Genomic DNA, 27,842 nt, shown 5'->3' with positions numbered 1-27,842 from the left:
TTGCACACAGGCTGCAGCCTATCTTATCTGTGCCACAGCCCATGGGAGAGCAGCAAGCAAGCACATACCAACTTTCCCACAGTGTGGTGTCAGGAGAAGGCTGAGATCCAAGGACCGTGGTATGGTAGCACATAGTAGGTGCTACTCAGAAGAGGTAGCCACAGTGAGGCAGGGGAGTGTGTGGGTGGGGTGGAGAATACAAATTCTCTGCTTACGAACCCTGCAAAATCTATCATGCTCAGGCACCATGTTGTGTCTTTCTCCTCCAAGGAGAGAGAAATACCCAAAACAGGGCAGGGGAAAAGGATGAGGGTGGGCAGGTCCCTGAGGCTGGCTGATGGAGGGGGGGGGCCCTAATACAAGAGCCCAACCCAGGGTCCCTCAAGTTCTCCCTGGGAAGACAGCAGGTCTGATGAGCATAGCTCGGGGGTAAGGTAACACTTGGGGATTGAAACTGTGCGTGCAACATTCTTGCCCAGGTGGAACTGAGGACTGGAGGCAAGTTTGACCCAAAGTTGATTATCTGGGTCCGAGGCCACCTGACTAGGCTTTCCCCAGAACGTAGCTCACAGGTGGCTGCCTGGGATAGATCAAGGTCTCTTCCCATTAGCCACCACCACCAATTCATTCTTGTTCATTTCCCAGCTCCACTTCCCCTTCATGGCTGCAGCCCCCACCTTAGCCTCCAACCTGGCGGTGACCTACTCCAACCCAGGCCACCTGAACCCCGAGGCTGCCTGAGGGGCCTCCCACCTGGAGACAGCTGCACTGGCCAGGACTCAAGGGCTGCGCCAACCCCCTACACCTTCCTGCAGGGGCTCAGAAGCTGATCGGGCTGCAGGGGTGGGCCCAGCTGGAGGCACCAGGAAGGACTGCCCAGTTCATCAGTTGGGCGGGCCTCACCTTCCTGTGAATACTGCCCATTCCTGTGAATTCTGCATTATGGCTCTCAGCCCAAGGACAGCTGTGAGGTCCTATCCCTTCTCAATCCCAGCCCGCCTGTCCCTAACCAAGAACAAAAGAGGATGGGGGAGGCACCTGTAGATAGAGCTCAGCACAGCAGTCTTTTATCTCTGCCCTCTCCCCTGTACCATTCTCTGCACATTGCCCAGTATTCCTCCCTTCCCCACAGTGGGCACAATGGCCCTAGACACAGCCAGAGTCCATCCAAAAAACACTGGGATTCTTTATTTAAATCAGCCAACTCGTATTTCTCAAGCCCCACCCCATGGTGGGCAGCCCTCCCTCCTCTGTCCCTTCAACCCCACCCCTCGGCCACATAGAGGGGAGTGGAAAATAAAAAGCCAAGAGGACCTCTGCTAAAGAAGGCTGCCCCAGATGTGCCATGAGTACAGCCCAGCTGTGGCTCGGGTGGCAGTGGCCGCAGGCCCCTCCCTATAAATTAAGTCCCCGCAGCCACAGCTGTGGGAGAAGCATACTTGTGGAAGGATGGCCAGTCCAGCGTCGGGCCAGAGGGCAGCATCCCTGACTTCCAGCCAAGGAACGGACTGAGAGGGCAGAACTCAGGGTCAGGAGAGGTCAGAGGCAAGGAGGAGAGGCCTAGCGGGGAGAGGGAGATTTACCCCCGCCCCCAGAATTTGGTCCCAGGGAGAAGTCGATCCAGTTTTGATGGGGATGGGGAAGGAGTGTATTAGTAAGCGCAGGAAGAGAGGCAGCCAACAGGACAGGTTGGATCCCCACCCTGGCAGAGAGGAGCTGAAGGTCTCCAGGGGCTCTCGAGGAATGTCACTGCTAAAATATACAAATACATATATATTAACGGTTCACAGGAGGACAGGAACAGGGTGGGATCAGAGGATCTGGCGTGGCATTCCGTAGCCGGTCATGCCTGCCTGAGATGCCCCACGGTTGGTACCCATCTGTAACCCAATCACGTTCTTGCCCTCTTGCAGCTGGTTGTCCGAGAAGTTCCGAGGGTTCTCCTTGGATTTCCTGGATGGGGAGGGGAATGCTGGTTGGAAGGAAGCCAGAGGCTGCCCCAGTACAGCTCTTCCCTGAACAGAGAGCGCAGGCCCCGGAGTGGGCTCAAGGGCTGGCACTGACTCTGCCCTTGAGGTCCTTGAGCTGCCCGAAGCCACCTGCTCACCTCTCCAAAGGGACAGTCACTTACCACCCCAGGGAGCTGTAAGGATGGAGTAAGATAGGAAAGTGCTTTGTTGTTTTGGTTTTGTGGCTACTTTTTGAGGACTAGGGATTGAATCCAGGGGCGCTCCATCACTGAGAAACCAGCCCTCTTGATTGTTTTTTATTTTGAGGCAGGGTCTCAAAGTGGCAGGAGCTAGCCTCCAACTTGCAATCTTGCTGCCACAGAGCCATCAAATATTTCCTAGGAAAAGGAAGGGGCAGGGCTCTACGGCTCCCTTAGCAATACTTACTTAGGAAACCAATTGGGATCCCCAGCAAAGAACCCATCATCCCGGGCTACCGCCAGCCCACCCAGGTTCATCAGCGTCCGCTGCACACACGCCATGTTCTTTCCTGGAAAGATGAACATATTGGCTCAGCAGGGCTGAGATCCTGGATGACAGGGTTCCTCCTCGCTCACTAAGCCAGGCCTGGCTTCCAAACTCGTTTTACTCTTTGTTCCCATTCCAAGCCCCAACATGGCCAACTCCTCCATGAAACACATACGCACACTTATGCGCACACCCACCCACCCACACACACACACACAAACCCTTCTTTGTCTTCAAAAAGCTCAAAATTTGTTCCTTCTCTCTGGTTGAAATGTCCTGGAGGACAGCCCCCAGGCCCTCGCCCACCTTCCCAGAGGTCCACCGTTTGGAAGATGTCAGTGGTGTTGATTCCATAGCGCTCGGCTGCCTGCAGGAACTGAGAGATCTGCTCCATCTGCTTGAAGGCCATGGTGGAGGCCTGGATCTTCTTCACGGGGGCCTGCCCTTCTGGGTATAGTCCATTAATAAGCTCACACAGCACCTGAGTGGGGACAGCAGGTATCCAGAGGTGAGGATACGCCAACTTCAGATCAGCAGGTACAACCCTCGGCACTAGAGAGAGTGAGCCAGAGAGGTTCCTTCACCTGGAGCAAGCCTCAGGGTCCCTCTTGCCCAGCACACTGCCTCGCAGCCCAGAGTGTATGGCTAGTGTCTAGTCTTTCCTTGTTACGCCAGTATCACTGCCTAGAGCCTACCCTCCCACAGTTCTTTCTCAGTGCTATTCTTCCTTGATGTCACCTACATACAGCCTTCTTCAGGGTGGAGGAGGCACATACACTCTTTATCTTCCCTCTGTGTAGAGGGAAGAAAGCGTGGGTCCTCTCATCCTTGATAAAAAATATTCAGGCCAAGGAAGACCTTGGGCCTGCATGCCCTCATTCTTTCCTTCTTCGGTTTCTTAATCCTAAATCCCCCGAGACCCCGTCCTGCTCTCCCTGCATCTCCAATCCAGTAGGGCACAGCTCTCACCGTGCCATCCTTGAGCCAGATCTGGAAGTTTTCACGTCCAGGCTGGGGTCGACCCACGTCCTTGCGGCACTGGCTGGTGATCCACTGGATCAGGATCTGCTCCAGGTCAGCGTCGTACTGTTTCTCTATCTTCTGCTGCACCTCCCGGCTCAGGCCATATGTAGGTCCCCTGTTGGCCATTCTGAACAGCTGTGGTGGCTACAGGAAGCTAGTAAAAGGACAAAAGCAGGCCCGTGGTCAATACTGTGTACACACACACACACACACACACGGTGGAGGATTCTGCCTGAGGAGACAGACACCCTAGTCTCCAGGGGGAGCCCATGGTTGAGAAATAGAACTGCTGCCTTATAAAGGAAGCTTCACCTTGACCCCTAGACGTAGATGTGGGCTAGAGTAGAACTTCTCAGAACTCTGGGAAATGTGGGGCCTCATGGACAATCTCTGGATTCCCCCCAGACCACGATAAGCAGTCTGTCTATTATATTGAGCATTGCCACTCAATTTCATTTGAACAAACGGTTCTCTTACTGGAATGAAGCATAAGACCCACTGGAATAGAATATGGGGTAAACGATTGGGAGGTACAGATCCTCATTTGGGATGGTCAGCTTTTGCAAAAGCAAACTGCACAATTCAGATCACATGTATTAGGAATTAACAGAAGATGATGGGCAGAAGCAGTCTGGGAGGGCTTGCTGAAAGAGGGAGGCAGATTTTAGCAGGCAAAGGGATCATCCTGAGAAACCATGCAATCAAAACAAATTCTCCTTTCCCTTCCAGGAGCTGTGGTGGGCCGAATAATGACTCCCAAAGGGTGTCCATGTCCTAATTCTCAGTACTTGTGGATCTTGGGATGGGGAGATTATTCTAGATCATCCCAGTGAACCCAATGTCATAAACAAGGATCTTTAGTAAGTGAAAGAGGCAGGGTCATGAATATGCAATGCAGGTGGTGGCTAGAAGCCAGAAAAGGTAAGGAAACTGAATCTACCCTCATCCCCTCAGAAAGAATGCAGCCTTGCTACCCCTGGATCTTAGTAAGATTCCTGTTGGGGTTTCTAAAGATACTACATGTTTGTCACTAAGTTTGTCGTAGTTTGTTACAGTAGCGACAGGACAGTACTGCAGGAGCCTTGGGTGGTATTTTCCGGAAAACATGGGAAGAGGGGGAAGAATGGGGAAGCACACAGAAGGGTTTCTTGAACTTTGAGGACCTTGGTTAGCAAGTACGACGTGGTTTCTGACCACTGGCCTGAGGTGGAAGCACCTTGCAGTGGGCAGCCTGCCTTCTACCACCACTTCACTGCTGAGGTCCCTCACCCAGGGGCTTGCTGAGCAAATCCTGGTGGTGCTGCTGATGCCAAGGGGAACCAGAAATAGGAAATAGACACAGACCCCCCATTTCCTGCCCCAGCACCTCCCTAGAGGGGATCCACTTTCCTCTGAAATGGAGCTGGTTGGTTGCTCACAAAAGGGGATCCCCAGGACAAGTAGGTACCTGTGCTCAAGCACAGGAAAGGGAGCCACCCCTTCTTCCCACATTTGGCTCCAGGCCAGGTCAGACTGAAGGAATGAAGTCATCCTGGCTCCCTCTCTGAAGCACCCCCAGGTTAAATAATCCCGCCACCCCCTCAATGGGCCTCGGGGCTCTGATGAAGAACAAGGAGCCAGGCTGCCTCAGAGAGCTTCTACCCCTCAGCCCCAGAGGTTGTGCGTCTCAGGACGGACCCTTCCCCCACCTAACAGTATGGCTGCTCCCTTCTACTCCAGCTTATCGAGCTGCACATTTCCGGCAGAAATCCTCCCCATAAATCAGTTATTTTTAAACCTCATTAAGAGTGACCCAGCCCCCACTTCCCCCGGCCTGCAAGCTGGGCCAGATAAATGTCAGTCTGGGTCTTAACCCACACCACCAGAGCCCTACACACAATCAGCTGAGGGAAGGCAGGCGGGTGGCATGGCTGGGTCTCAAGAGGAAGAGACAAGATTCCCACCACCCAGCCCAGCCCAGCCCAGCTGCTCAGCCACCACTCGGTCTCTAAAAGCCTGTAACTTGTGTCCACAGAGGAGGAGCTGGAAGACTGTAGGGAGAGGAGGGGGCTAAGGGTTACTATCATTAGCAAACCCCCTTTTCCCAGTCCAACTTCCAGACCTCTTTTTTTTGGGGGGGGCAGCTTCTCTAGGTCACCTGGCTCTCAGGGCTGTTTCTAGAGAGCCAATCAACCTGAGGTTCAGAGAGCACTTTAGCACAGGTACATAAAGGGCAGGAGAATCATTAACCCGGACATCAGAGTTAAGAGGGAAGAGAAGGACCCCAAACCTTCCGGTGTCCCCCAAAACATAGCCACCCAGACCTACCTCAGGGTGAAGGGTGAATGTTTAGGGCCCCTCCCTAATTCTGGGGCCTGGACACAGCTGGCGGGGTCCCGGGCTCCAGCTGTAGTGTCTCTGCTCCACTCTGGGTCCATTGCCCTATAGCCCCGGGGTGCCAGAGCCACAGGGTAGAGTTTTGGGAAGGAGAAGTCCCAGCTAGGCCCAGCCAGGCCAGCAGCTGTTCCTCTTCCCCACCCTACTTAGACAGGCAGCAGCTGATGGGCTGCGGCTGCTGCCGCTGAAGAGGCCCACCCTAGGTAGGGACACCCCGGGGACCTACCTGTGCCCTCTCTCAAAAGAAGGGAAAACATCAAGTCTCCCATCAGGGCGGAGAAGAGAGAGGCCCAGCTGGAAGCCAGGTATGGAGATACCCAGAGCTGGGGAAAAGGAAGGCAACAGCTGAACAACTTGGGCAGTGGGTGGACAGTGAGTCCCTATAGAGCTGACTGCAGCCGTGGCAACAACTCTCCCCCCACCCACCCACAATGTTACAATAGTGGGGAAACTGAGAAGGGCCACCAAAGGCAAGCCAGCCCCAGCCCCAGTCCCACCCAGAACCCCAGGGCTTGGAGCTCACCTCACCCTACTAAAGGCCAAGGCTGAAGGAAAGGGGAACACCTTCCTGGTCTGGGGTGGGGGGGGGATTTCAGAGTTTCCGACTGGGGCGTTAAATTGGGAAGACAAAGGGACTCTCCATTGACTGCACAGATGGAATACCAAGGAACTTCCCAGCTCAGATTTGGGGTTGGGACTATTCCGAAAGAGAGATGCCACAGAAAGACAGTGGGAGGACTGTGGTTAAAGGGCAGCTTTAGGGCAACCCCCAACCCAAGGGGCAGCCCCCTCACCACCTAGAGTCCTAAGCAGAAGAGAAAGCTGAAGTTATACAAACAGGAAGCCACAGGCTTGCTCCAGAGGAGGGGAGGAGGTAGAGGCTAGGCCGTTGCTATGGTTTCTGTGTACCAAACACTGGAGGCAGGGTGGGGGCACCAGGAACACCCACTCCACAGACTTCATGGTGAAGAGACTCTTGAGCACAGGGGCACAAAGTGGGATCTTCTCAGCAGCTCTTGGGGACAGTTAGATGCCAGGGACTCCTCAAGAAGGTGGCTGCAGAGGGTGTAGAGAGCATTTGGAGATGGCAAGTCACCAGTTTGGGATAGAGAAGCAGGTTCAAGGTAATTCAGAAGAACCATACAGGGGAGGCAAGGTGAGTTCTGAGATAGCCCCCATAGTTGAAAATCCTGGAATGCAAAGGAATGGAATGAAGAAAGGATTAGAGGCCAATCCCCAGGGGGGCAGAGGCCATGGTGGGGGGGGGCGCATGGACAAAGACTACTTGTTGGTTCTGAAATGGTAGCGTTCTGCTGGCCCCGCCCTACCTTGGCCTCCTCAGCAGTTTGAGGTTTGCGGGTTAAGTAATGAGAAATTGGGAGGGGGATTGGAGGTTGGAGATGGGGAGATGTCCCTGACTGGTGCTCTGAGTCACAGGCAGAACCGGGGGGAACCCATCCACACCAAAGGTCTCCTCCAGCACCGCATCTCCACATTCGATCCCCGTTTCTTTTTGCCCCACTTGATGCCGTGATCCCCCAGAACCTCCGGGTACAGTCTCCTGGAGGCCTGCGGAGTTGGGGAAGGTAGCATGCCACTTCCGGTCCTATAGGTCCAGCCCCTTGCAGCCGCCGCCCCCACCCCCACAGCCACACCCTGGGCCGTTACTGAGGATGAGTCACCCACCGCCCGGCCCGCCACTGGGGTGACGCAGTGGTCTGGGAAGCCCGCCCGCAGCCCGCGGCTACCACCGGCTTTCCCAGCAGCAGGGGGCAGGGGAGGGGGCGGCGGTTGGACTCAGGCCAGGCTCGGAGGGCCTGGAGAGCAGCCATTCTCCCACACCGCCCCCCCCCAAAAAGTCAGGGCACTCAGGGGCGCCATCAGGGCAGCACCCCCCAAATTGCCTGAGGTCGAAGAAGTCTCCTGGAGACGACTGGAGCTTCACAGATGGCGAGGCCACTGGGACCCACGCGCCGAGACCCCCCGGCCCCAACCCATGCTCCGAGTCCCCAGAAAAGCGAGTCAGCAACAGGTACAGGAAAGATGGCCTGAGGTCGCCGTGGGCAGGCAGTGGCCACACGTGCTCCAGGAACCAGGAAGTGAAGGGTCACGCGTGAAGACCCGGGAGCGCTGAGCTAGAGCGAGGTGAGCGCCAGAGCCTGGACGCTCCGCCGGCCGCGGCCAGCCAGCGAACATCCGACGCCCTCGTTGCATCCTCCCAACCCGGACGCGGCGCGGGAGCCAGAGGGTGGGGCTTGGTGCCTGAGCCCCGGCTCCAGGCGGACGCCCCGTCTAAGCACTAGCATATCTCGCCTGATCTCATCGCCCAGCAATGCCCGGTCAGGACACGGGGACCTGACAGCGCGGGGCGGGGCAGAGCAGTCTTCGGACCCTGCCTGGGCTCCAACCCGAGATCCCCAAGATCCCTGGAGCAAGTTATAGGTTCTGGCTTGTTGCTTTCTAGATACCACGTATCTAGTGCCCCCCGCCTTGGTCCCCGGGTCCTGCTCACCGTCCAAGAGGGCGGGATAACGACACGCACGGCAGGGGCTGCAGCGGCGAGTGGTGCGCCAGGGCTGGCTGGCCAGAGGTTTTTCTGGAGGGTCCCGCCTCAGACGGGGCGGACCGGGGGCGGGGCAAGGGCCAAGAGGGTTTAAAGGCGCCACAGCGAACTAGCCAAGAGAAATGCTTGAGAAAGAGACCAGCAGTGGGCTTGATGGAGAGTTAAAGGATCTGGAGAATCTAGGGTGTAGCTGTCGTGGTCTCCACCCATGAAACACTGCATTTCCACCCAGGAACCTATAGACTTGAGTCCCAGTAGGAGACCTGCCCATATTAGTTTAAGACTGGCGGCGTCTTTATGGGGGAAAGAAGCCTCCTGTTTTAAAGAGACTTGGCAAGGTAAATGGAGGCACAAGACCCCCACACTGCGCCCAACTGACTAGGGTGTGACAAGACAGGCTTGCAGGCTAGGACAGCATCCCCACGTGGTCTTGCTTGCCACCTGCTTCAAGCCTGGGCAGAGACTAACAGTGAGGTCACTCCTTGCCTGGGGCCCAAGGGGTGTGGTCCGAACTGAGACCTGGATTCGGACCTCATCTCTCTCACTCTTTCAGCTCCTCCTCTATGATTGTTTTTTGTATCTCTTCCTAAATCCTGAAGAAACTAGGAGAGGGCTCAGTGGAGGAGGTTGGCAAAGGGCTCCTCTGTCTCTTAGGCTGAAGGGCGGCATGGTTTAGGGATCCAAAGATTACCTCCCACTCTTTCAGGATCCTATTGAGCTAAGTACCCCTGGGTACACTTTCCTGCTTACAATTACCAGTAGAGTATTTTTCGGTTTTTGTTTTTGCAATGCTGGGGATGGAAAAACAGGCCCTTGCAGATGATAGGCAAGCACCACACTCCCAGCCCAGTGGACTTCTTCACCTACGGTAGAGTCCCCTGTTAAGCCTGAAATTCAAAGACATCTACAACCACCAAAGACATCCCCTCGACCTTTCTGTTCTCTATCCCCTCCCTGTTCTGCCCAGATTCATGGAGTGGGAGAGTTTTCATTCCTTGTGCCTTTACAAAGGCTATGCCTCTGCTTGGGATGCTTTTCCTTCCCCGATTGTCATCTCTCCTGCTCTGGCCCCTTACCTGCTGTGTGACTTTTGAGAAAATTACTAAAGCACTCTATGCTTCTGTTCCCTATCTGGGAAACAAGCTAACTGTGCTACCTGACTCACAGAGCTGTAAAGGATTAAGCAGTGCTTGTGAAAAGCTTAGAGCGGTGCCCAGCACACAGTGAATGCTATTATCACTATTACCACCTTCTGCAAGGATCCCCAAACTCCCCCATATGTAGCATTTGTCCCGGAACACACTGTGAGCTTTCTCTAAATGTCAACTCCAACTGAACTCATTTCTTTGTTCTACATAATAAGCAACACATAGTTTTATCACAGAACTTATCACATCATACTGTAACTATTTCTTGACTTGTTTGCCTCCCTGGGTGGAAAGAACTCCCCAAGGGCAAAGCCTCCTCTTCAGGAAACTTTGTATTTTCTCACAGCTTCTAACTTAATGGCTAGTCTTTAGTGGCTAACCTTAGTAGCTGAATGTACCCCATTCATTCAGAGAGAGTCCCTTTTTCTTTGAGGGTTCAGGAATTTCAATCTTAGATTGAAAGTGAAATAACATCAAAACATTTTTCAGATTTTCTTTATTCATCTGTAAAAAACTTCATTCACACCACAAATAAAACACACACACACACACACACACACACACACACACGAGGGCAGACTAAGATCCCTGCTTCAATCCCAGGATTCACCTAGGGGGTTAGCACATACATCTCATACAAAGCTCCCCCAAGCCCCTCATCAGGGTCAGTGCCCGAGCACCAAAGGGGCAGGGAAGGTGCCCGTGTTTGGAGCTAGGTCTCATTGGGGGCCTCCTTTGCAGGTCCATAGGCTTTTTGTCCAGCCTCATATGAGTGGTGTTCACAGCAGAGTGGCCTGTTCAGGGTGGGCAACTGGCTGTCGAAAGGCTGGTAGCCGGGCCCTAGTGGCATCTCGGCGGCGGCGGAAGGCTAGGAATTCCTCCCGCAGGGCAGCACAGCGGGCTTCAGGGCCAGGAACTTGGGCAGTGTTCAGGAGGCAGCCCTCCTCTGGAGTCTTTCCACCTGCAAGAGAAGATAAGGGGCAAGACAATGAGACAAGAGGCCTTGAGGTTCAGTGGAGGAAGGGCCAGATGTGGAGCTCTAAAGGGCCTTTTGGTGCAGATGAGTCAAGGAAGCAAAGACACAGTCTGTGGCAGAGGAGCCTGGGATACAGGGCCTGTCTGTGCAGACGAGTCCTAAGGCGGCAGGGGCAATGTGGGACAGTGCTGAAGGCCTATCTTTCTGGAGATCCACACACCAAGCTCTGGCTCAGCTTCAGGTTGTGGCCGGGAGCTGGCCAGCCCAAGGTGCAAAGTCTCCAGCAATTCCATGTCTCCAGGGTACTCTGAGTCCCACTCATAGTTCTCATCCACAGATGTGTTCCTCCTGTTAAAAGGGACAAACATGTGGTAGGGTGGAGTAACAGTGGGTATCCAAAAATGTCTAAACCCAGGGTCCCCAAACTCAGGTTGGGCCATAGGTTTTCTCTGCAAATCCCTGGACCTCAGAAAGAGGTTCTGAAAGGAGACAGGTTCTCCTGGTCCCAGAGTGGAGTGGAGCAGGGAAGGCATAGGGTATTGGGTGGGGGGAAATGTGGGACAAGAGGACAGGACTGCGGTCAGGGCAAGGATGGGCAGGAACCTCCCTCACCTCTTGCTGACGGTCACCACATGCTCCCTTCGGGGCCACCTCTCAGGTCCACTGGCCCAGCTGCTGGTGTCTCCTGGAGCTGGGCTGAGGTAGCTGCCCCCTGCAGAGGGGGCTGTGGAGGGAGGCCGGAGGAAGGAAGCACTGCCCCGCCCACTGCTCTGGCTGGTCAAGCTGCCCCGAGGGGCAGCAGGGAAAAGGCCTGGAAGTAACCGCTCTCTCAGTGTCCAGTCAGTTGTGTAAGGGGACTCTGAAGTGGCCCCAACTCCTACCAGAGCCCCGGGAAGTGCTGCCCTGGAGGATACAGTAGGGGAGTCTGGAGTGCGAAGGAAAGACGCGGTGTGGCAGGGCCGCGTATCCACGTAATCTGGGGGTGGCACAGGGACAGGCTCCTCAAGAGGGGGCCAGTCCCCATCCACATTCATCTCCCGGAAGAAGGGCAGGCTCAGGTACTGGAGAAGGGGTCCAGGACCTGGCAGGGGACTTGGGGGAGCTGCTGGAGGAGACCCCACGGGGCTGATGTCTGCAATACAGAGGGGCTGGGGTGCCCCACTGGGGCTGCTGCTACTACAGTCAAAGGACCGAGCCAGACGCTGGGCTGAGGTCCTAGGTTCTGCCCGCTCCAGGTCTGACCTTTCTTGGGGGGCCCCCACAGTGGGTCCCATCACAAAGCGCCCATCTGGGCCCCGGCAAATGGGTTCCAGGGGTAAGGGTCCCCGGTTGGGTGGAGGATCCGGATGGGGGCTGGGGGGCCGGGCAGGCTCTCCCCAGAGCAGACTCTGGCGCAGGCTAGAGAGAGGGGAGCCCTGGAGCTTCAGCTTGGCCACGCTGTCAGGGCTGCTGGAGCCTGGAGCAGAGCTGGGGAAGGACAGGAGATCAGGGTCTGGTCTTGAGAGGTTTGGTGCACAACAAAGCAGAGCTAGGGAGAGCAAGTGAGGAAAGGACCAACATGGTGGAGGGGTGGAGGGAAGGCCCAGGCAACACTGGACCCGCCTCCAGGCTGGGGCTTCTGCATTCCTGTCGTCACCTCCCTCCAACTTCTGCTCCGGGTCCTCCCATCTCTCCCAAAGATACAAAAGAGGAAGCAGAGGATACTGTCCAGTACAAGGAGAAGACAAAGGGAAGTCAATGAGTGGAGGAACTTACTGTGGGGCTGACTTTCTGGGCGGAGAGAAGATAAGAGGTGGATCTGTAAGGGTGTGAGAACAGGAGGTGATACAGGCAAAACACAAGCCCCTCCGGGGCCCCAGGTGCTGACCCTCTCACCCAACACCAGTCGCCCAACCCAACCCCATCTAGCAGGAAAAGAGCAGGCAAGACGGGGTGCAGGGTTATGGGAATGCATGGGGAGGGGTTGTCCTCCTGGTGGGAAGGACTTCGGGAGGGGCAGGCCCTTCAGGTGGGCTGAACTTCAAGTGGCCAAGTGCTCTGCACCCACAAGACTGAGGGTGGAGGGTACCTACCCTGACGGAGGCGTTTGCGTCTGCGGCGGGCAGCCCTGCGCCGGTTCATGAGGCAGGCAGCCAGGATGCTCACCAGGACGGCCACGCCCAGGAAGCAGACCCCACCCACCACACCCGCCAGCACAGGTTGGGGCAGCAGGCCTGGCAGTTGCGTGCGAGATGGGTATACCTCCAGGCCTGGGTGAAGAGCCAAGAGGGAGGGTCAGTGAGCTCCGAGTTCCTGCAACCCCCCAGCTCCCTTCTCCCCCGGCAGGTTCTCACCTGAAGTGGAGACGTTGGCAGTGTTGCTGGGATCGCTGACATAGCTACCGGCAAAGGCCACGAGGCGGAACTCATAGAGAACATCCTGGGGGTGGGGATGGGGTGCCAGGAGGCGGATCAGGCCCCGGATCACCCACTTCAGCCCCATTGGTAAAGACTTTGCAGTTGGGGGGGGGGGTAAGGATGAGGTGAGGAAGAGAGGTGAAGATGGTCATATAAGGTAAGATAAGAAGTTGGGGGATGGAGCAGGACACTGGCCAGCCCCTGGGAGGACCCTCACTGTACCATCCAGCACATACCTTGATGAGGCCTGGCACCAGCAGCTGCATCTCCGTGCCTGCCACAGCTCGGTCCAGCACCTCCCAGCCCTGGGAGCCTTGCCGTCCTTCCAGGACATAGCCGTCCAGTCTCTTGGGGACCAATTCCGGGGGATCCCAATGCAGGAGTACCCCTCGGGGTGTCCTCACTGCCACCAGACTTCGGGGAGGGGACAGGGGAGGCAGCATCTCTGTCGGGGGCGGCCTGGGGGCAGCCGGTGTGGTAGGAAGCCCTGATTGGGGCAGATAGGCAGTTCAGGGATAGGATTCCCAGCATCCCTCATCCTGCCCCTGCCCTGGCCTTCCACAGCCTTAAGATACCCGACCATTCTGCCTGAGCCCTTCCACACCCCACTCCAGACCCCAAACTTCCCAACACCACCTTTGCTGCCTCCCCATCCCCAGGTCCCTTCCATGTCTTGGTTTTCCCTCCCAGCCCTTCTCCACCGTAGTCTCCGCTACTCTGGAACGTGAGCTCTCTCACCTTCTGGAGCAGACAAGACGATCTCACTGAAAGGCCCACTCCCCAGCTTGTTCTGAGCCAGGACGCTGAACTGGTACTGGGTGTAGGGCTGCAGGCCAGGCACGAGGAGGTGGGCCTCCCCCACAGGGACTGCCAGGGACAGCCAGTCGTGATGGGCTCGGTCAGGACGCTTGGCCCTGGGGCACAAGGGGACATGGGGAGCATCTCATGAACTAGGAAGTCCAGGAAGGTTTGGGGTCCAGAGATCTGACCTCCACCCTCACTTCAAATATTCAAGGTCTGAAGACCGGGGCCCCAAACACCCAAGAGTCACTGGAAACAGGATCAGCAGAGCTAGTTCATAACCAGGGACAGAAGAATGGGAGAAAAAGCAAACAGAGGTAGGGTGTAGGCCGTTGTAGTTCACTTACAATGGGGTATACCAGACGCTGAATCTCTGCAGATAGCCACCATCAAAACCAGGCTCCCAGGAGACATTGGCACCCTTGGGCAAAGGCACCACAGAAACATTGGTGACAACGTGGGGGCTGGTGCCTGGAGAGGGAGGATGGTCAGGATCTTCAAAGAGCGTGAAAAGCTTGGGGGAGGCTCCTTTGAACCCCCACCCATCATTTCAAGGGTCCCCCACCCACCATCCCCCATCTGAGCCTCAAAAAAATGACTCCCCTGTCTCCCCTTCCACATAGTTTCCCCCCAGCTCCAGCCCATTCCACCACTAACCCAGCACGTAGACATTGGTGGTAGCAGCCACTCGTGCTACAGAATTGCTGGCACTACATTCCCAGCGCCCGTGGGCCTCCTTGGTCAGTGGTCGAAGAATGAGGCTGCTATTGCGGTCCACCTGGGCCTGGCCCCGTAGTCCCCGGCCCACCTACAGAACCACTGGTCAGCCCTGAGGACACACGCAGCCAAAGGGGCCACTCATCTCTCTAGGCTGCTTGTGTCCTCCCCACCCTGCCTCTGACAGCCAGCTCCCTCCCACAAAATGTCCAGGGGCACAGAGGCAGGGGAATCCAGGAAAAGCAAGAGTCAGGAGCCTTACCTTAACCCAAGAGACAGTAGGAGGAGGGTCTCCTCTAGCAGAGCAGGGAATGAGGAGCTCCCGCCCAACTTCTTGGAAATATTCTTCCTTGGGGCGTTCTATAAAAGCTGGGGGAGCCTGCAGGCCAGATCTATATTAGGAGGGATTTCTCTTCCATAGGTCTGAGGTTAGGTACTCCCTGCCTCCAGGTTCCCTGCCACGCCCTATCTCCATCTCCATCTCATTCCTTCTCCACCTCTCAATTTCTGTCTAGCACACACACACACACATTCACTCTTTCTCTCTCTCTCACTCTCTCTGTGTTCCCCAGCAGGTAGGGTTGAGGGGAAATGGTGTGATAGATAAGGACTGGTGGCCAGGCAAGACTCTCTGGAGACGTACAAACCCCTGCAGGGAGGGCCCTGCAGCTCTGGAAAGGGAGGCAGCCTGGTTAAGATGGGTGAAAGGTGGAGCAGACAGATATCTCATTTTGTGAATGTGGTGCAAAGTTGATGGACCACTTCCCAGCACCATTTTGCAAAAACCTGTGGGTTGCATCTGACCACTGCTGCTGTGGCCACCCGGGAAACAGGGACTTGAAAGCCCCTTCCCACATATCTGCCCTACCTCCCATCCCATCAGCCTGGCCTTCACTCACATCTTCAGCTACCTGAGCCACTCCTGCTGCAGGCTCTGGGGATCTACCCTGGGCCTCACCTTGAGCAGCACACGGGTCACAGGAGAGGGCCCAGCAGTACCAAGGCTGTTGTAGGGGGTACAGGAGTATTCTCCCAGGGCGTCCTCATTCCCAAGCGCAATGATCAGTGAACCTTCTGTGCCCTGGGACCAGCCAGGGAACTGGAGGGAAGAAGAGATGACAATTTCAGAAAGAAATTCAGCACAGGCAAGGTGGGGATGGTGAGGTAATACCCTGGAGAGGGACCCCACGGCTCTAAGTGTAGCCCCAACTTCTCTCTGAATTCCAAACCTCCATTCCTCTGCCACAGAAGGACCCCTGCCAATGGAGAGGAGGCTGTGACTCACAGCTCCAGGGATGCCACAGAAGACAATGAGAATGAACCCCCGGAGGTGAGTTACCCCGCGCTCCCTGCCTGCTATAATCTCATCTCCCTGTCTTCCCTAAGCTCCACCACTCACTTCAGCATAAAGCACCCCACCGCCAACCTCCTCAGTAAAATGTGACCCCTCACTTTCCCGCACCCCCCCATCCCAAAAAATTAACTGTCATCCTTTTGTGTGAGCCTGAGGGCCCATCCATCTTCCTGTCCTCCAGCTCCAACTCCGTAATCTCTTACCTGAACCATTTCTACAGCCTCACAACCCCTCTCCCTTCCACTCCGTCAGACAAACTCAACTCCTAATCTCGGCTTCAATGCTATCTCCCATTATTACTGAAAAAAACAACTTCACTGGCTCCCACTACCTTAAGACTTAAAAAAAAAAAAAAAAACCAACAATGTATTGAGTAGTACTATTGTACAAACCCTGACGTCGTGATTAAAAGATGCAAGGAATTTACAGTCTCTGCAGACAAACAAAAGATCCAATCACCCTGGGATGAGGTAATATCAAGGGCATGTGCAGTTTTTCCTTTTGGCCCCAACCTGTCTTTCCAGGTGTCTCTGCACCATGCATGTCCCTACAGGTATTGCAGCCACCACCAAACTGCCCAATTCATTATTTCATAAATGCGCTAAACCATCAAGCCTTTGGTTTCTACATGGAATGACCATCCCATCTCCAAGGCCCATCACTGAAGTCCCAGAATCCCTGGCTGATCTATCCTCAACCAGGCCTAAGGGGAAGGTACTTAACTGCATCCCGGGCCCTATTGCTGTCCCACTTCCCAAGACAGTGCCTTCCTTCAGGATTTGCTGCCGTTCCCCACCCAACACCTGCACAGCACCCAGTAAGAAGTTTAGGTTCACGGGACTGAATCAAACTGAGCTGACTCCATTCCATTTGGCCTTCTGACCAGGATCACACCAAGTCCCCCCATCCCAAGCCTGTACCTTGTCCAGCTGCAGGGCTTGTCCATCCTTTGACCAGCTGACAAAGAGCAGTGGGGGGTTGGCACGAACCGGGCACCGGATCACCCCCCGCATGCCGATGGGCAGGGGTGTCTCTGGAGGCATCATTGTCACCTGGGCTGGGTCTGGGGGAAGCAGTGACAAGTTGGGAAAGGGCTTTGGCCTGGCCCAGGGGAGGGGAGCAGCCTTGGGAAGGAAGTGGAGGTCAGACTTACAGAGCACAGTGAGGTAGGCAGAGGCCGAGGGCGGATGCGGGAGGCCATTGCTGGGCACACAGGTGTAGTGACCAGCATCATCGGGCTGGGCAGCCTGCAGTCGCAGGCTCCCATCCACCAGGATCCGCACTCGGGATTGCAGGTGGCTGCAAGGTGACACGTGTGAGGAAGGGCCTAGGCCTCGCCCAGCCAAGGGGCCCCTCAAAGACTGCTCGCCAGCTCCCCACCTCCACTGCCCCAAAGGTGGGTCAGCTCACCTAAGGTGAAAGACATTAACGCCATCCAGGAACCAGCTGTAGGTGAGGTTGGCGGGGTACGCCTCCGCCTGGCAGGCCAAGGAAACATCCTGAGAGGCATTGACTGTGCTGTTCTTGGGGGGCAGCACGATGACAGGGGGTCCTGCAGGGAACACAGGAGGAGAGAGGTGGTCTCGGCCCACAGTCTTCCCAGACTCTTATTCTGTTACTCTTCCTTGACTCCATCCTCTGAAACAGAGGGCTCTGGAGATCTGAAAGGGAAACTTCCCCCGTGCATAACAAAAACCTCTCTCTGAGCCCAGTTCCTCTTCCCAAATTCTCCCTCTTCCCCCAGGGGTAACTTCATCCACCTGAGTGTCAGGGTGTGGGAAGAGTCCGTCTGAACTGTTCATTTACCCTTTCTTTCCCTACCCATCACATCTTAAGTCACATCCATGTCTCCTACCCTAGTCCAGACACCCCATAGCTCACCCCAAGAGGCCGCAGCCACCTGACTCCAGGTTCTCCCGTCATCGCCACGCCAATGGCCACTCATACAGAAAGGCCCCCTTCAGCCACAGAAGGCTTCTGCTCCAGAACCCACAGCAGCCCCTGATCCCTACCACACTGAGCTCACCTTTCTTGACCTAGTCCTGTGGGTCCCATGATCTAAGCACTCCCAACCTGGCCACCCACCTTTTCATACATCAGCCCTAAAAACCATCATCAGGTCAGGTCAAGGTGACACCTCACCGGGCTCACTCCCATCTGCCTCTGCTCTCTGAACTCCTAGGGCCTGGTTCATCCGTATACCTCTTACAGAACTGTCTCTGACTGCTGCAGCCTGCTGTCGCTACCCTTCCTTGGCCCCACTGCATAGACAGACAGTAACAAGAGGTAACGATAGCAGTCCATGCATAGAGAGCACCTGCTGCAGGCCAGCACTAAGTGCCTAGCACTTTGCCTGTTCAGCTTACTGAACTCTCACAAGAACCTTTGCAGTAGAAATTACTGTCCCCCCTTTTTAGCATAATTTTTATCACTATTATAATATTATTTAATTCTGAGGATTGAACCTGGGGATACGCTACCACTGAGCTACCATCCACAGCCCTTTTTCTTTTTTCTTTGGAGACAGGGTCTCACTGAGTTGTCCAGGCTGGCCTCAAATTTGCAATCCTCCTGCCTCAGCCTCTCAAAGAACAAAGTGTGTGCCCCTGTTTCCCTTTTGTAGCTGGAAGAAATAAAGGTTCAGAGGCAAAGAGATTGTGAAGTGACTTGCCCCAGGTCCCAAGGGAGTCAAGATTCATATTCAGGATTTCCTGAAGCCAGAGACTATGCCCTTAACTATTACCCGGCACTGCCTTTCTCGTGGTACCATGGAAAGCAATACTCCCACAATCCCTCAGGTTAGTCTTATTTTTCCCCATGTAGATAAAAGTCACTCTGAAGGCAGACTCCAGACTTCACATTTCCCAGCTTTCCTTCTAAAGGGAAGGTCTTAGCCAGGATTTACTATGTTCTCCGCTGAACCTAACTGAATTCTTGTCACAGTCCTGAGCAGTGGATATGAACTACCACTGAGCTACATCCCCAGCCCTTTTTATTTTTATTTTGAAAAAGGGTTGTGCCAATTTGCAGAGGCTGGCCTTGAACTGGCAGTCCTCCTGCCTCAACCTTCTGAGTAGCTGGATCACAAGTGTGTATCATTGTGCCTTATTGAGATGAGAAAACTGGGGCTCAAGAGGGTCACCTGGTTCACAGTTTGACACGGGCACCCAGGTCCTTTCTACTATTTAACACATTAATGAACACTAAGTATTTATTTGTCCATTCACTGATCCAGTTAAAATTAAGATGCTTGTTTTAGAGTAACAACCTATATTTGGAGCCCTCTCGCCCTGCACAGATCCTCCCTCAGGCAGAATCCTCCTCCCGTCCTGCTATGTGCCTTCCTAGCCATAGGTCACCTAGGTGTCCCTGGTCCCCAGCCCTCCCATCAGAGCACCTAGCACCAGCAGCTGGGTGGAGTGGGTGATGCTGCCCTCAGTGCTGGAAGCTTCGCAGGTGTAAACTCCAGAGCTGCCCCGCTCTACCCTCTGGATCCACAGTGTTCCGTTGTGCACCTAGGGAGGGAGGGAGAAAGTTCCCTTCCTGCTGGGCCAGCCTCAGAGCCTGCACTTCCCAGGATGGCCAGCAGAGGGAGGCAGAGCTTCAGGCTCAGTGAAGCCAATACCAAACCCTCCTGGGAGCCCATCTTCCAGCCCAACTTTGGCCCCCCTCTGTCCTCCAGCTCTGCTCCCACCTTCCCCTCACACTCCAGCTGGCCCACTCTGCCAGCCCAGGTACTCACTTGCACCTGACCTCGGCCCTGACCAAGGTCCTCTCCTCGGAGCTTCCAAGTCACTTGAGGTTGGGGGCTTCCCTGGGCCACACAGTGCAGGGTAACTGGCTCCAATTCCTGCACTTCCAGCACGGGAGGAGGTGTCTCCTGGAATTGAGGGGGTGCTGTGGGGAAGAAAGGCATCAGGAGCTGCCAGAGGGGTTATCAGCCCAGAGAGCAGTGTCTACGCCCAGGGAAACAAGACTACTCAGGACAGCAGCCCTCAGCCCACCCAGCTTCATGGGAATCCCAGCTCCAGGTCACCCTATCTGCTGCACTGGGGACCAGGTAAGGATTGTACCAGGCCATCCTCAAACTGGCCTGGGCTGAGCACAGACTGAATGCCCAGGGCCAGGGGGAGAGCTAAATGTTCTGGGAGTCAATCTTGGGTCCTAGACTCAGCTCAGATAATAACCAGTGGCATCACCCATTTCTTGGTCCAAGTCTCACCTATGAAACAGAAATGATCCTAAGCTCTTCCTTTTTAGGGGTGAAGGAGAATTAATGAGGCCCTAGGTGTAATGAGGTTTTGAAAACATCAAATGCTATATGTAAGTGAGCTGTTTAACTCAGGACCTAATACTGCCCTCTCCCCCATCCACTATCCTGGCCAGAGATGCATAAGGAAGGAAGAGGAAGTGGAAGTTCCTGACGTTGAGCCTAAGAGGCTGATTGGATTTAGATTTGAAGAACTGAAAGGGCAGGAATGAGGAGGGGGATAAGATGCAACCATTAAGTGAACAAATAAGGAGCGCCAGACAGGGTGGGGCACTGGAGCCGCAAGCACGCACGTCCCTCTTCCCCTTCTAACATCATCTAGGGTCCCCATCGTTCTCCTCCCCTCCCATCTCCACCACCTGCTCCCCAGCTTCATACAATTGACTGTCAGGTGCACCCAGGAGCCGTTGGCAAAATCCTCTTCAGGGCTGTGCTGATCCAGGAAGAGCACGCGGCACTCGTACCAGCCCTGGTCCTCCACTCGGAGCCCCTCGATCCGGAGAGATGCTCCTGTCTGCAGTCGGACTCGTCCTGGGGAAAAGCCCTGAATCAAGTTGTTGAAGAGACCCCACAGGAGCCCCCAAACCCTAGTCACACTGGCCATTTCCAGAGGTCAAGAACAGTCTGTCTCTCTGACACTCTGAGAGAGCAGGGTCTGCAGAGGCACAGATGGGATTAGGGTCATGAGGGCAGGTCCCTTTGTTCAACTTCTGACGACTCCTGTCTGTCAATAGCTGGTACCCAGTCCAGACAAAGTGAAAGCCAGAGGGGTGGCTGGTGGACAGAATGTTCCACGGAACTAGACCCAGCTCCCAGGACTGTTGGGAAATGGAGTTTAAAGAGGCAGCACTGGGTCTGCTCTGGATTTCTATAGGATGGTCCCATCCCTGAGCACTTTTTGAAGGGGGAAGGCCTGGGCTCCCAAGGATACTCTTCCTTTCAGAGGACTCTGTCCCTGGAAACCCCAGTGGTATCTGGGGCCCTAGCATGGACCCAGGCCTTGCCTGCCAAAGCCCCTAATCCCTCAGGGCTATTATCAGCTGCCTAAGCGCCTTAGGGTGGCCAGAGTCCAGCCCAGCCAGGCAGCAAAGTCAGCAGCCCCCTCACCCCATCATGTCCATGCCCCAGGGCACTGCAACCCTGGCTGACTGACCACATGTAGTTCCATAAAGCCACACACCACAGCACAAGCAGATACTTCATTCCCACCCCGAGTAAGCATCCATGGCTCAGTGCCCACCCAGTCCTTCAGCACCCTCTCCTGATGGACGCCTGCACTCCAGACAGATTCATGGGGCCCTGCAGTATAGCCCAGGGCGATAGGCACACGCTTGGGAGCCAGAGAGAGAGCTAGACACAAGCCCAGTGCTGCATACTCCTTGGGGCAAGTTGCTTAACCTCTGCCAATTTCAATTTCCTCATATGTAAAAATGACAAAGTAAAAAAAAAAAAAAAATGGGGTGGATGGAAGGAAAAGCCAATCCTCTGAAAGGAAAGCAGCCAGCACAGTACCTGTTGCTCAAATAAAGGGTGTTTAACAAATGAACAAGCTCCAGATTTGAAATCGGAACCCTGCCCTCAGTCCTGGCCCTATCTCTACCTGATAACACATCATCTCATTTTTCTCTCCCACATCACGGAACTGTGTGCCACGGTATGCCAAGTCACTCTACCAGAAATCCAGTCTAACCTAGATTCTTCTATCACCCCTAACATGCGCTTGTTCGTTAAATCCTCCAAATCCTACTACTTCATTTCCTTCTCTATCATCTTCATCTGAAGGTCTGCAGTATCACTCTCCTGGGTCCTCCAGGCTACTCCCCTACACTCACTCCCCAGCTGCCCATTTTCACCTCCGATGTGGAGAAATGTTTTCTTGTTTGTTTTGCAATGCTGGGGTTCAAACACCTGGGCCTTGTACATGCTAGACAAGCATTCTATCACGAAGCTGAACCCTAGCCCAAATGTTGTAAATTTCCTGGGGTATGTAAATGCAGCTCCAAGACAAGAATTGCACCATCCTAGCCTTCTTAATAGAAACCCTGAAGCTATTAGTGCACCCACCCCCTCCAGTCTGTTTCCATTCCACTTCTAGAGTGACCAGACTAAAACAGAAGCTCCACCTGCAGTGCCCTTGATGCCACAGGAAGAGACTTCAAGTTGAGGCTGGCTTGTGATCTTAGGCCACGTCTTTTTCCTTCCAAGAATGAGTTCCTGGGGTGTGGATCCTCCAGGAAGGGTGGACCCGCTTAAAGGGCTAGGTATTTAAATCTCCACCCAGGAGATAAGACAAAGCCTAGCAGGTAAATATTTAACATAATCATACCCTTCCACCCACCAGCAGATTCCTCAGTAACCCTCATCTGCCTGGTCACTAAGCACTATGGACCAGCAGCCTGGGGCCCCTTTGCCCCAAGTGATGGAAGCTCTTCATTATGGCCATCTCTGAGCTCCTGCAGAAGAGGGGAAAGGACTGAGTGTTGAATATGGACCGACCGTGTAACAATGGCACTGTCACCATATTTAATCCTCCTGAGAATTCCAATGTAGAAGAAGGAACCCATGTTAGCTTTCTTTCCAAAACCTCACGGCTAGTAAGGGACAAAGCCAATCCTCTGTCTCCAGTGTGCTTTCCACTGGTGTTAGGATCGTGTTGCATAATCTATATGTTCTCACTTGGGAAATGTTAGGATCCAATAGCCTACAGCCCCAAATGTCTGTTAACCAGAATATCCATGCAGCATATATAGGTCCTAACTTTCCTGGGAGATGGGACTGCTCACCCTGCAGAGATGCACAGGGCAGGAAGATGGCCAGGGGAAGCAATCCTGGAACTCCCGAGTCCTGGGCCCACCTCTCTGAGGTCTGCTGTCCACGCACAGGGCCAAACCTGATGGACTTCAGATTCCCCCATACACAGGGGTGTGAAGGAGACAGGGGCACAGTCTCTGTTCTCTCGGGCTCTCAGAAGGCAAGAAACCCACACTCATGAACATGGGCAGGTGCAGGTCCAATCATACAGAAATCCACAGAATGCCTCAACTCTGCCCAGCCATTGAGCTAGGAAGCAAGAGGAGTAAGGAAGATGGAATATAGCAGAGGGTTTTGAAGGATAAAAGGTAGGAAAGGGAGGGACTAAAGGGGACAGGAGTTCTAAATGGAGAATGAAATACCGTTTTTATCTTTTCAGTACCAGGATTGAATTCAGGGGCCCTTAACCACTGAGCTACATCTCCAACCCTATTTATTTATCTATCTATCTATCTATCTATCTATCTATCTATCTATCTATTTATTTGGTACCAGGGATTGAACCCAGGGGTTCTCAACCACTGAGCCACATCCCCAGCCCATTTTGTATTTTACTTAGAGACAGAGTCTCTCTGAGTTGCTTAGGACCTTGCTAAACTGCTGAGGCTACCTTTGAACTCATGATCCTCCTGCCTCGCCCTCCTGAGCCACTGAACTTGGCTATTTTTGGGGTATTTTTATTTTTTATTTTGAGACTGAGTCTAAGTTGTGATTTTAAATTTTTTTTAAAACATACTGGTAATTGAATCCAAGGGCACTTAATCTCTGAGCCACACCCCCAACCCTTTTTATTTATTTTTTATTTTTTGTATTTAAAATTTAATTTAATTAATTAATTTATGTATGTATGTATGTTAGTTTCCAGGATTGAACCCAGAGGTGACCAACCACTGAGCCACATCCCCTGTCCTTTTCATTTTTTATTTTGAGACTGGGTCTCACTCTATGGCTTAGGACCTCACTAAATTGCTGGGGCCTGGCTTTGAATTTGCAATCCTCTTGCTTCAGTTTCCCAGGCCACTGTGGTTATAGATCTGTACCACTGCACCTGATAAAATTTCTGATTTTTATCAAAAAAAAAAAAAACTCAATAGTAAGAAAACCCATGTCCCCTCTGCTGTGAAATTTCTTGAAACTCCCCCGCCCACAAAAAAAAAAAAAGGCACAAAAGTCAAAAGCCCATCCCACAAATTGGAAAAGCTGATCTAAGATCCATCCTAGGAAAGCTGGTGTAGACCAAGCCCAAGAAGCCCAGCCTGCCTTTGCCCTGGTGCCTGGTCTCTTTCACATGCATGCTCCGCAGACATAATGACCAATTTAATCCTACTATTAATCCTCGCTCGTTTTATACGGCTCTTTTACTACTTTTGTACTAGTTTATAAATCTGGTTTCCTCTGCTAAATGGTGCCTAGAACCCCCAAGATCAGAAGCTCTCCCTTCAGCATGATCCCCGAAGCTCTGGTCTCCCGTGGTTCCTCACACATTCTAGGCCAACAACCTCACGCACAGTCCCAGGCCCATCTCCTCTCCGCTTGTCCAGAGGGTTTATGACAGAACAGCATTGTTCTTAGCAACCTCCACCTCCTGTTGCTTAGCAACTGCAGTTCCAAGTCCCCTACACAAAGGCCGAGAGGCCCCTTCCACACTGGGAGGCAGTAAAAGGGTTAATGGGCTCAGGGGCCTCCCTCTGGGGTCCCGACTCCCAGGGACCAGCTCTGGCTGACTGGGAGCTCCAGACTGGTCACTGGCAGGGGTAGGAACAAAGGCAGGGAAGCCCCCAAAGTCACTGCCTAGGGCCCTTGCAGCTCAAGGAGCAGCAGAGGGACAGAAGGCACCCCCACAGGTAGGCAGGGTTGCTAGCCATCCAGTGGCTTCTCTGCCTGGTACCCCAAGAAAGGAGAGAAGCTGGCAAGAAGGAGAAGCATTTCATGTCTACCTGGAGGAGTCCCAGGGAAAGCCCTTCTCCCACCTCTCCTCCACCTCCCCCTGGCCTTGCCCTTAGTCAGACCACATTCTCAGCCAGACAGCCCCCACCCCCCAACCCCAGCCCCTGGCAGGCAGAGACAGGGAGGGCGGGCTGGTGAGCACAGCGTTTTGTCCTCCACTTGTGCTAATTGGGGGTCCCTTTCATCAAGTCCCACAGGGCTGGTGTAGACACATACGCTCCCACCAGGCTGTTTGCCAGTCACTGCCCCCAGTTTGAAAATAAACTCTGCCCTTCTGTGTGCGGCACCTGCCTGCCCTGCCTCCCCACTCTGCTTCAGCCCGCCCTGTGGCAAGAGCCCAGCCAATCCCCGGGCTTCCCTCAGGATTCAAACCAAAGAGGGAAAAGGTGGGGTCCCCCCATCAGCCTGCTCCCAGGTAGCCTTTCCTGGTCTATTTCACATGAAGGCTCCGCAGACATAACAGCCCTCTCTTACCCAACAGCCCGGACCCTTAAGACCTCCCCATATGCCCACTCAACTGTTCCGATTTAAGCTCCATCCAGGATTAGGAAGAAGTCATTTTGGGGAGTCAGCTGGGAGAGAGCAGAAGGCTCCAGAGAGGCCACACACTATTCTATACAGGGGGCCACCAGAAGCAGCAACCCAGTCAGCCCCATCCATTCACTGACTTTGGGGAACAAAGGACCTCCCCAACCCCAACATGCTCTTCTCTATAGGATCAGGCCAAGCCCACACTCCAGAAGCAGAGAGGTCAGAGCCCCACCCACCCTGCGGGCCCATGACTCCCTAGAAACCTGCAATCCTCAAATTAGTATTTTGGAGAGAGAGGGAGGGGGAAGGGAGCTAGCAGACAGTAGAGCCAGGGACTAGGTCAGAGTGGAGTCTGAGGGAGTTCTTTTTTCTTCTTTTTTTGGCGGTGTGTGTGGCTGGGGATGAAAACCAGGGCCTCACTCATGCTAAGCAAGCACTCTACCACTGGGGTACATTCCCAGCCCGAATCTAGGTTTCATCATGAGATCTAGGAATAGTGATTACAGAAGAATGAACCTTTGGAACAGACCATGTGGAATGCTCAATAGCATAACTGTAGAGTATGTGCACTGTGTATGTGTGTGTGTGTGGGGGGGGGGGGAATGAATCCTTCAATGAATTAACAGTGCTTGGGAGCAGAGCTCTCTTGTTAAGTAGAATGAAGGCAGTGGAGCTGGAAATGAGACTGGGCAGGGACAGAGCAGTTCAGAAGAGGCCTTGCCCACCCCAGTTCATCTTTATGGGTCATCTGTCCCTCCCTCCCATCTGGGGTGAGTGCTTACCCACGTAATCAGGGTCAATTCGGGGAGAGTAGAGGCCAAACTGGATGAAGATGGGAAGCAGAAATCCAAATCGCAGCCACTCGATGACATGCAGAGGGGGTCGGCCAGCTGGGGGCAGCAGGTCGCAGCCCAGCACTGCACTCTCGCCAGCCTGGCCCACCACAGAGACCACCTCAGGCTTCCTGCGACCTACATGGTGGGTGGCATGAGGACACAGCAGGCGACCAGGGTGAGAGCTGGGAAGGGAGCTCCCGTCAGTATCTCTGTAGGTTTCTCTGGACTTTGGGTGACTGGAGGAACTCCCAGACCTACCCTTCCCCTGCCCTCCCATGCTCAAAGAACCCCTTGGGAACCACCCCCACACCCTAGACCCCACGACTAACAGAGAGTTCTTGAGTTCCAGGGGTCCAGCTCACCGTCAGCCCCCTGGCTGATGATCAGGCTGAGGATGGCCAGACTGAGGCACCAAACCATAGCCCAGCTGGCCTGCTCACCCGGCCCCTCCTAGCCACAGGAGCCCAGATGGAGGGGCCGAGGGAGGTCCACCACCCGGGGTCAATCCTTCTGATCAGCCTCAAGTAACAGGTTTCAGCTCTCTTCTGAAGTTAGGGCTTAGCTCAGGTAACACCTAAGGAAGCTGTTCTCTGGAGAACCACCCGATCTAAAAAGCAAAATGCAAGGTAACATGCAGAGTTTGGTCAGTAGTGGAGCCCAGAAGAAACCCACAGTCAGAGAAAGACACTTAAGAAGGAGAAAGGAGAGCAGAGAAGTGGTGAATGGTAGGTACCTGGGAACAGACCAAAGAGATAGATTTTTTTTTTTCTTTTTTGCTGTCCGGGGATCAAACCCAGAGCCTCACATATTCTAAGCAAGTACTTTACCACTGAGCTGTATCTCCAGCCCTTTTTATTTGGAGACAAGGTCTTGCTACATTGCCCAGGCTGTCCTTGAATTTGTGATCCTTCTTCCTCAGCCTCTTTAGTAGTTGGCATTACAGGTGTGCACTACCATGTCTGGACCCAGCCTAATTTGTCCTCCCCCTCCCCCACACTGGGGATCAAACCCAAGGCCTCATGCATGCTAGGCAAGCATCGTACCACTGAACTACATCCCAAGCTCCAAGACCAGAGATCTTGAAGCCCTGGGAATTAGCTGCAGTGGGAATTCAAAGAGGATGAGGGTGTGCTGGGCAAAGAGATGACACAGGTAAGGAAGTGTCAGGGGTAAGCACAGTTGGAAAGATATTAGGAAAAGCAGAGGAATTCTGAGACTATCTGGTTTACGATGTTCTCAGCAGGCTGAGCCAGGAGAGAACTGGGAGTTTCTATTACCCTGGGGAAAAAGTTTTCAGGGAAATATGGGAGACTCACCTCCCTTCTCTTTCCCCACTCTTGACGCTAACAAGGTAGCAGATAGCAAAACAAACAGTATTAATGCCCCCACACCCAACTGTGACAAATAAGGACCCCAAGGATCTGTGACCAGGAGCAAGATAGCTAGTGTGGGACCAATCCTAAATTAAGATCTAGACCACTTACCTCCAAAGAAAGTGCCCTTCAGGATACCCCTAAATAATCCCTTGCCCCTTCTCCCAGCCTCTATGAAGAGCCCCGGAGGCTGGGGAACCCCATGGCATCTTTATCCACTCAGCCAGGGCTTTGACAGTAAAT

At 54.0% G+C, this 27,842-nt stretch overlaps 2 protein-coding genes across 4 annotated transcripts; both read right to left on the bottom strand.

The window, feature by feature from the left end:
• Nucleotides 1–1,145: 1,145 nt before the first annotated feature.
• Tagln2 (transgelin 2) lies at nucleotides 1,146–8,473 on the bottom strand. Of its 2 annotated transcripts, none has more exons than XM_026407976.2 (5): nucleotides 8,389–8,473; nucleotides 3,447–3,654; nucleotides 2,784–2,958; nucleotides 2,397–2,499; nucleotides 1,146–1,953 (listed from the first exon to the last, which is right to left on the bottom strand). In XM_026407976.2, exons 2-5 carry the CDS (start codon nucleotides 3,624–3,626, stop codon nucleotides 1,812–1,814), a joined length of 600 nt encoding a protein of 199 aa, XP_026263761.1. In that variant the 5' UTR covers nucleotides 3,627–3,654; nucleotides 8,389–8,473; the 3' UTR covers nucleotides 1,146–1,811. The 2 variants fall into 2 exon arrangements, with proteins under 2 accessions (XP_026263761.1, XP_026263762.1); XM_026407977.2 differs by lacking the exon at nucleotides 8,389–8,473 and adding an exon at nucleotides 7,781–7,867.
• A 1,893-nt stretch (nucleotides 8,474–10,366) lies between these two features.
• Nucleotides 10,367–26,646, bottom strand: Igsf9 (immunoglobulin superfamily member 9). 2 transcript variants are annotated; one of them, XM_026407973.2, is made up of 20 exons: nucleotides 26,589–26,646; nucleotides 26,173–26,361; nucleotides 20,480–20,632; nucleotides 19,574–19,728; nucleotides 19,229–19,346; nucleotides 17,242–17,383; nucleotides 16,985–17,130; nucleotides 16,752–16,894; nucleotides 15,436–15,576; nucleotides 14,740–14,856; nucleotides 14,418–14,568; nucleotides 14,108–14,231; nucleotides 13,698–13,873; nucleotides 13,196–13,446; nucleotides 12,897–12,981; nucleotides 12,636–12,812; nucleotides 12,319–12,361; nucleotides 11,176–12,030; nucleotides 10,784–10,911; nucleotides 10,367–10,548 (listed from the first exon to the last, which is right to left on the bottom strand). In XM_026407973.2, the coding sequence occupies exons 1-20, from the start codon at nucleotides 26,644–26,646 to the stop codon at nucleotides 10,367–10,369; spliced, it is 3,534 nt and encodes a 1,177-aa protein (XP_026263758.2). The 2 variants fall into 2 exon arrangements, with proteins under 2 accessions (XP_026263758.2, XP_026263759.2); XM_026407974.2 differs by having other exon boundaries at nucleotides 16,752–16,846.
• Between the last annotated feature and the right edge of the window lie 1,196 nt (nucleotides 26,647–27,842).

Source organism: Urocitellus parryii, chromosome 11 (assembly GCF_045843805.1).
Source record: "Urocitellus parryii isolate mUroPar1 chromosome 11, mUroPar1.hap1, whole genome shotgun sequence".
Taxonomy (NCBI): Eukaryota; Metazoa; Chordata; class Mammalia; order Rodentia; family Sciuridae; genus Urocitellus; species Urocitellus parryii.
The sequence above is the reverse complement of the archived record's forward strand: the minus strand, read 5'-3'. Positions and strand labels throughout refer to the sequence as shown.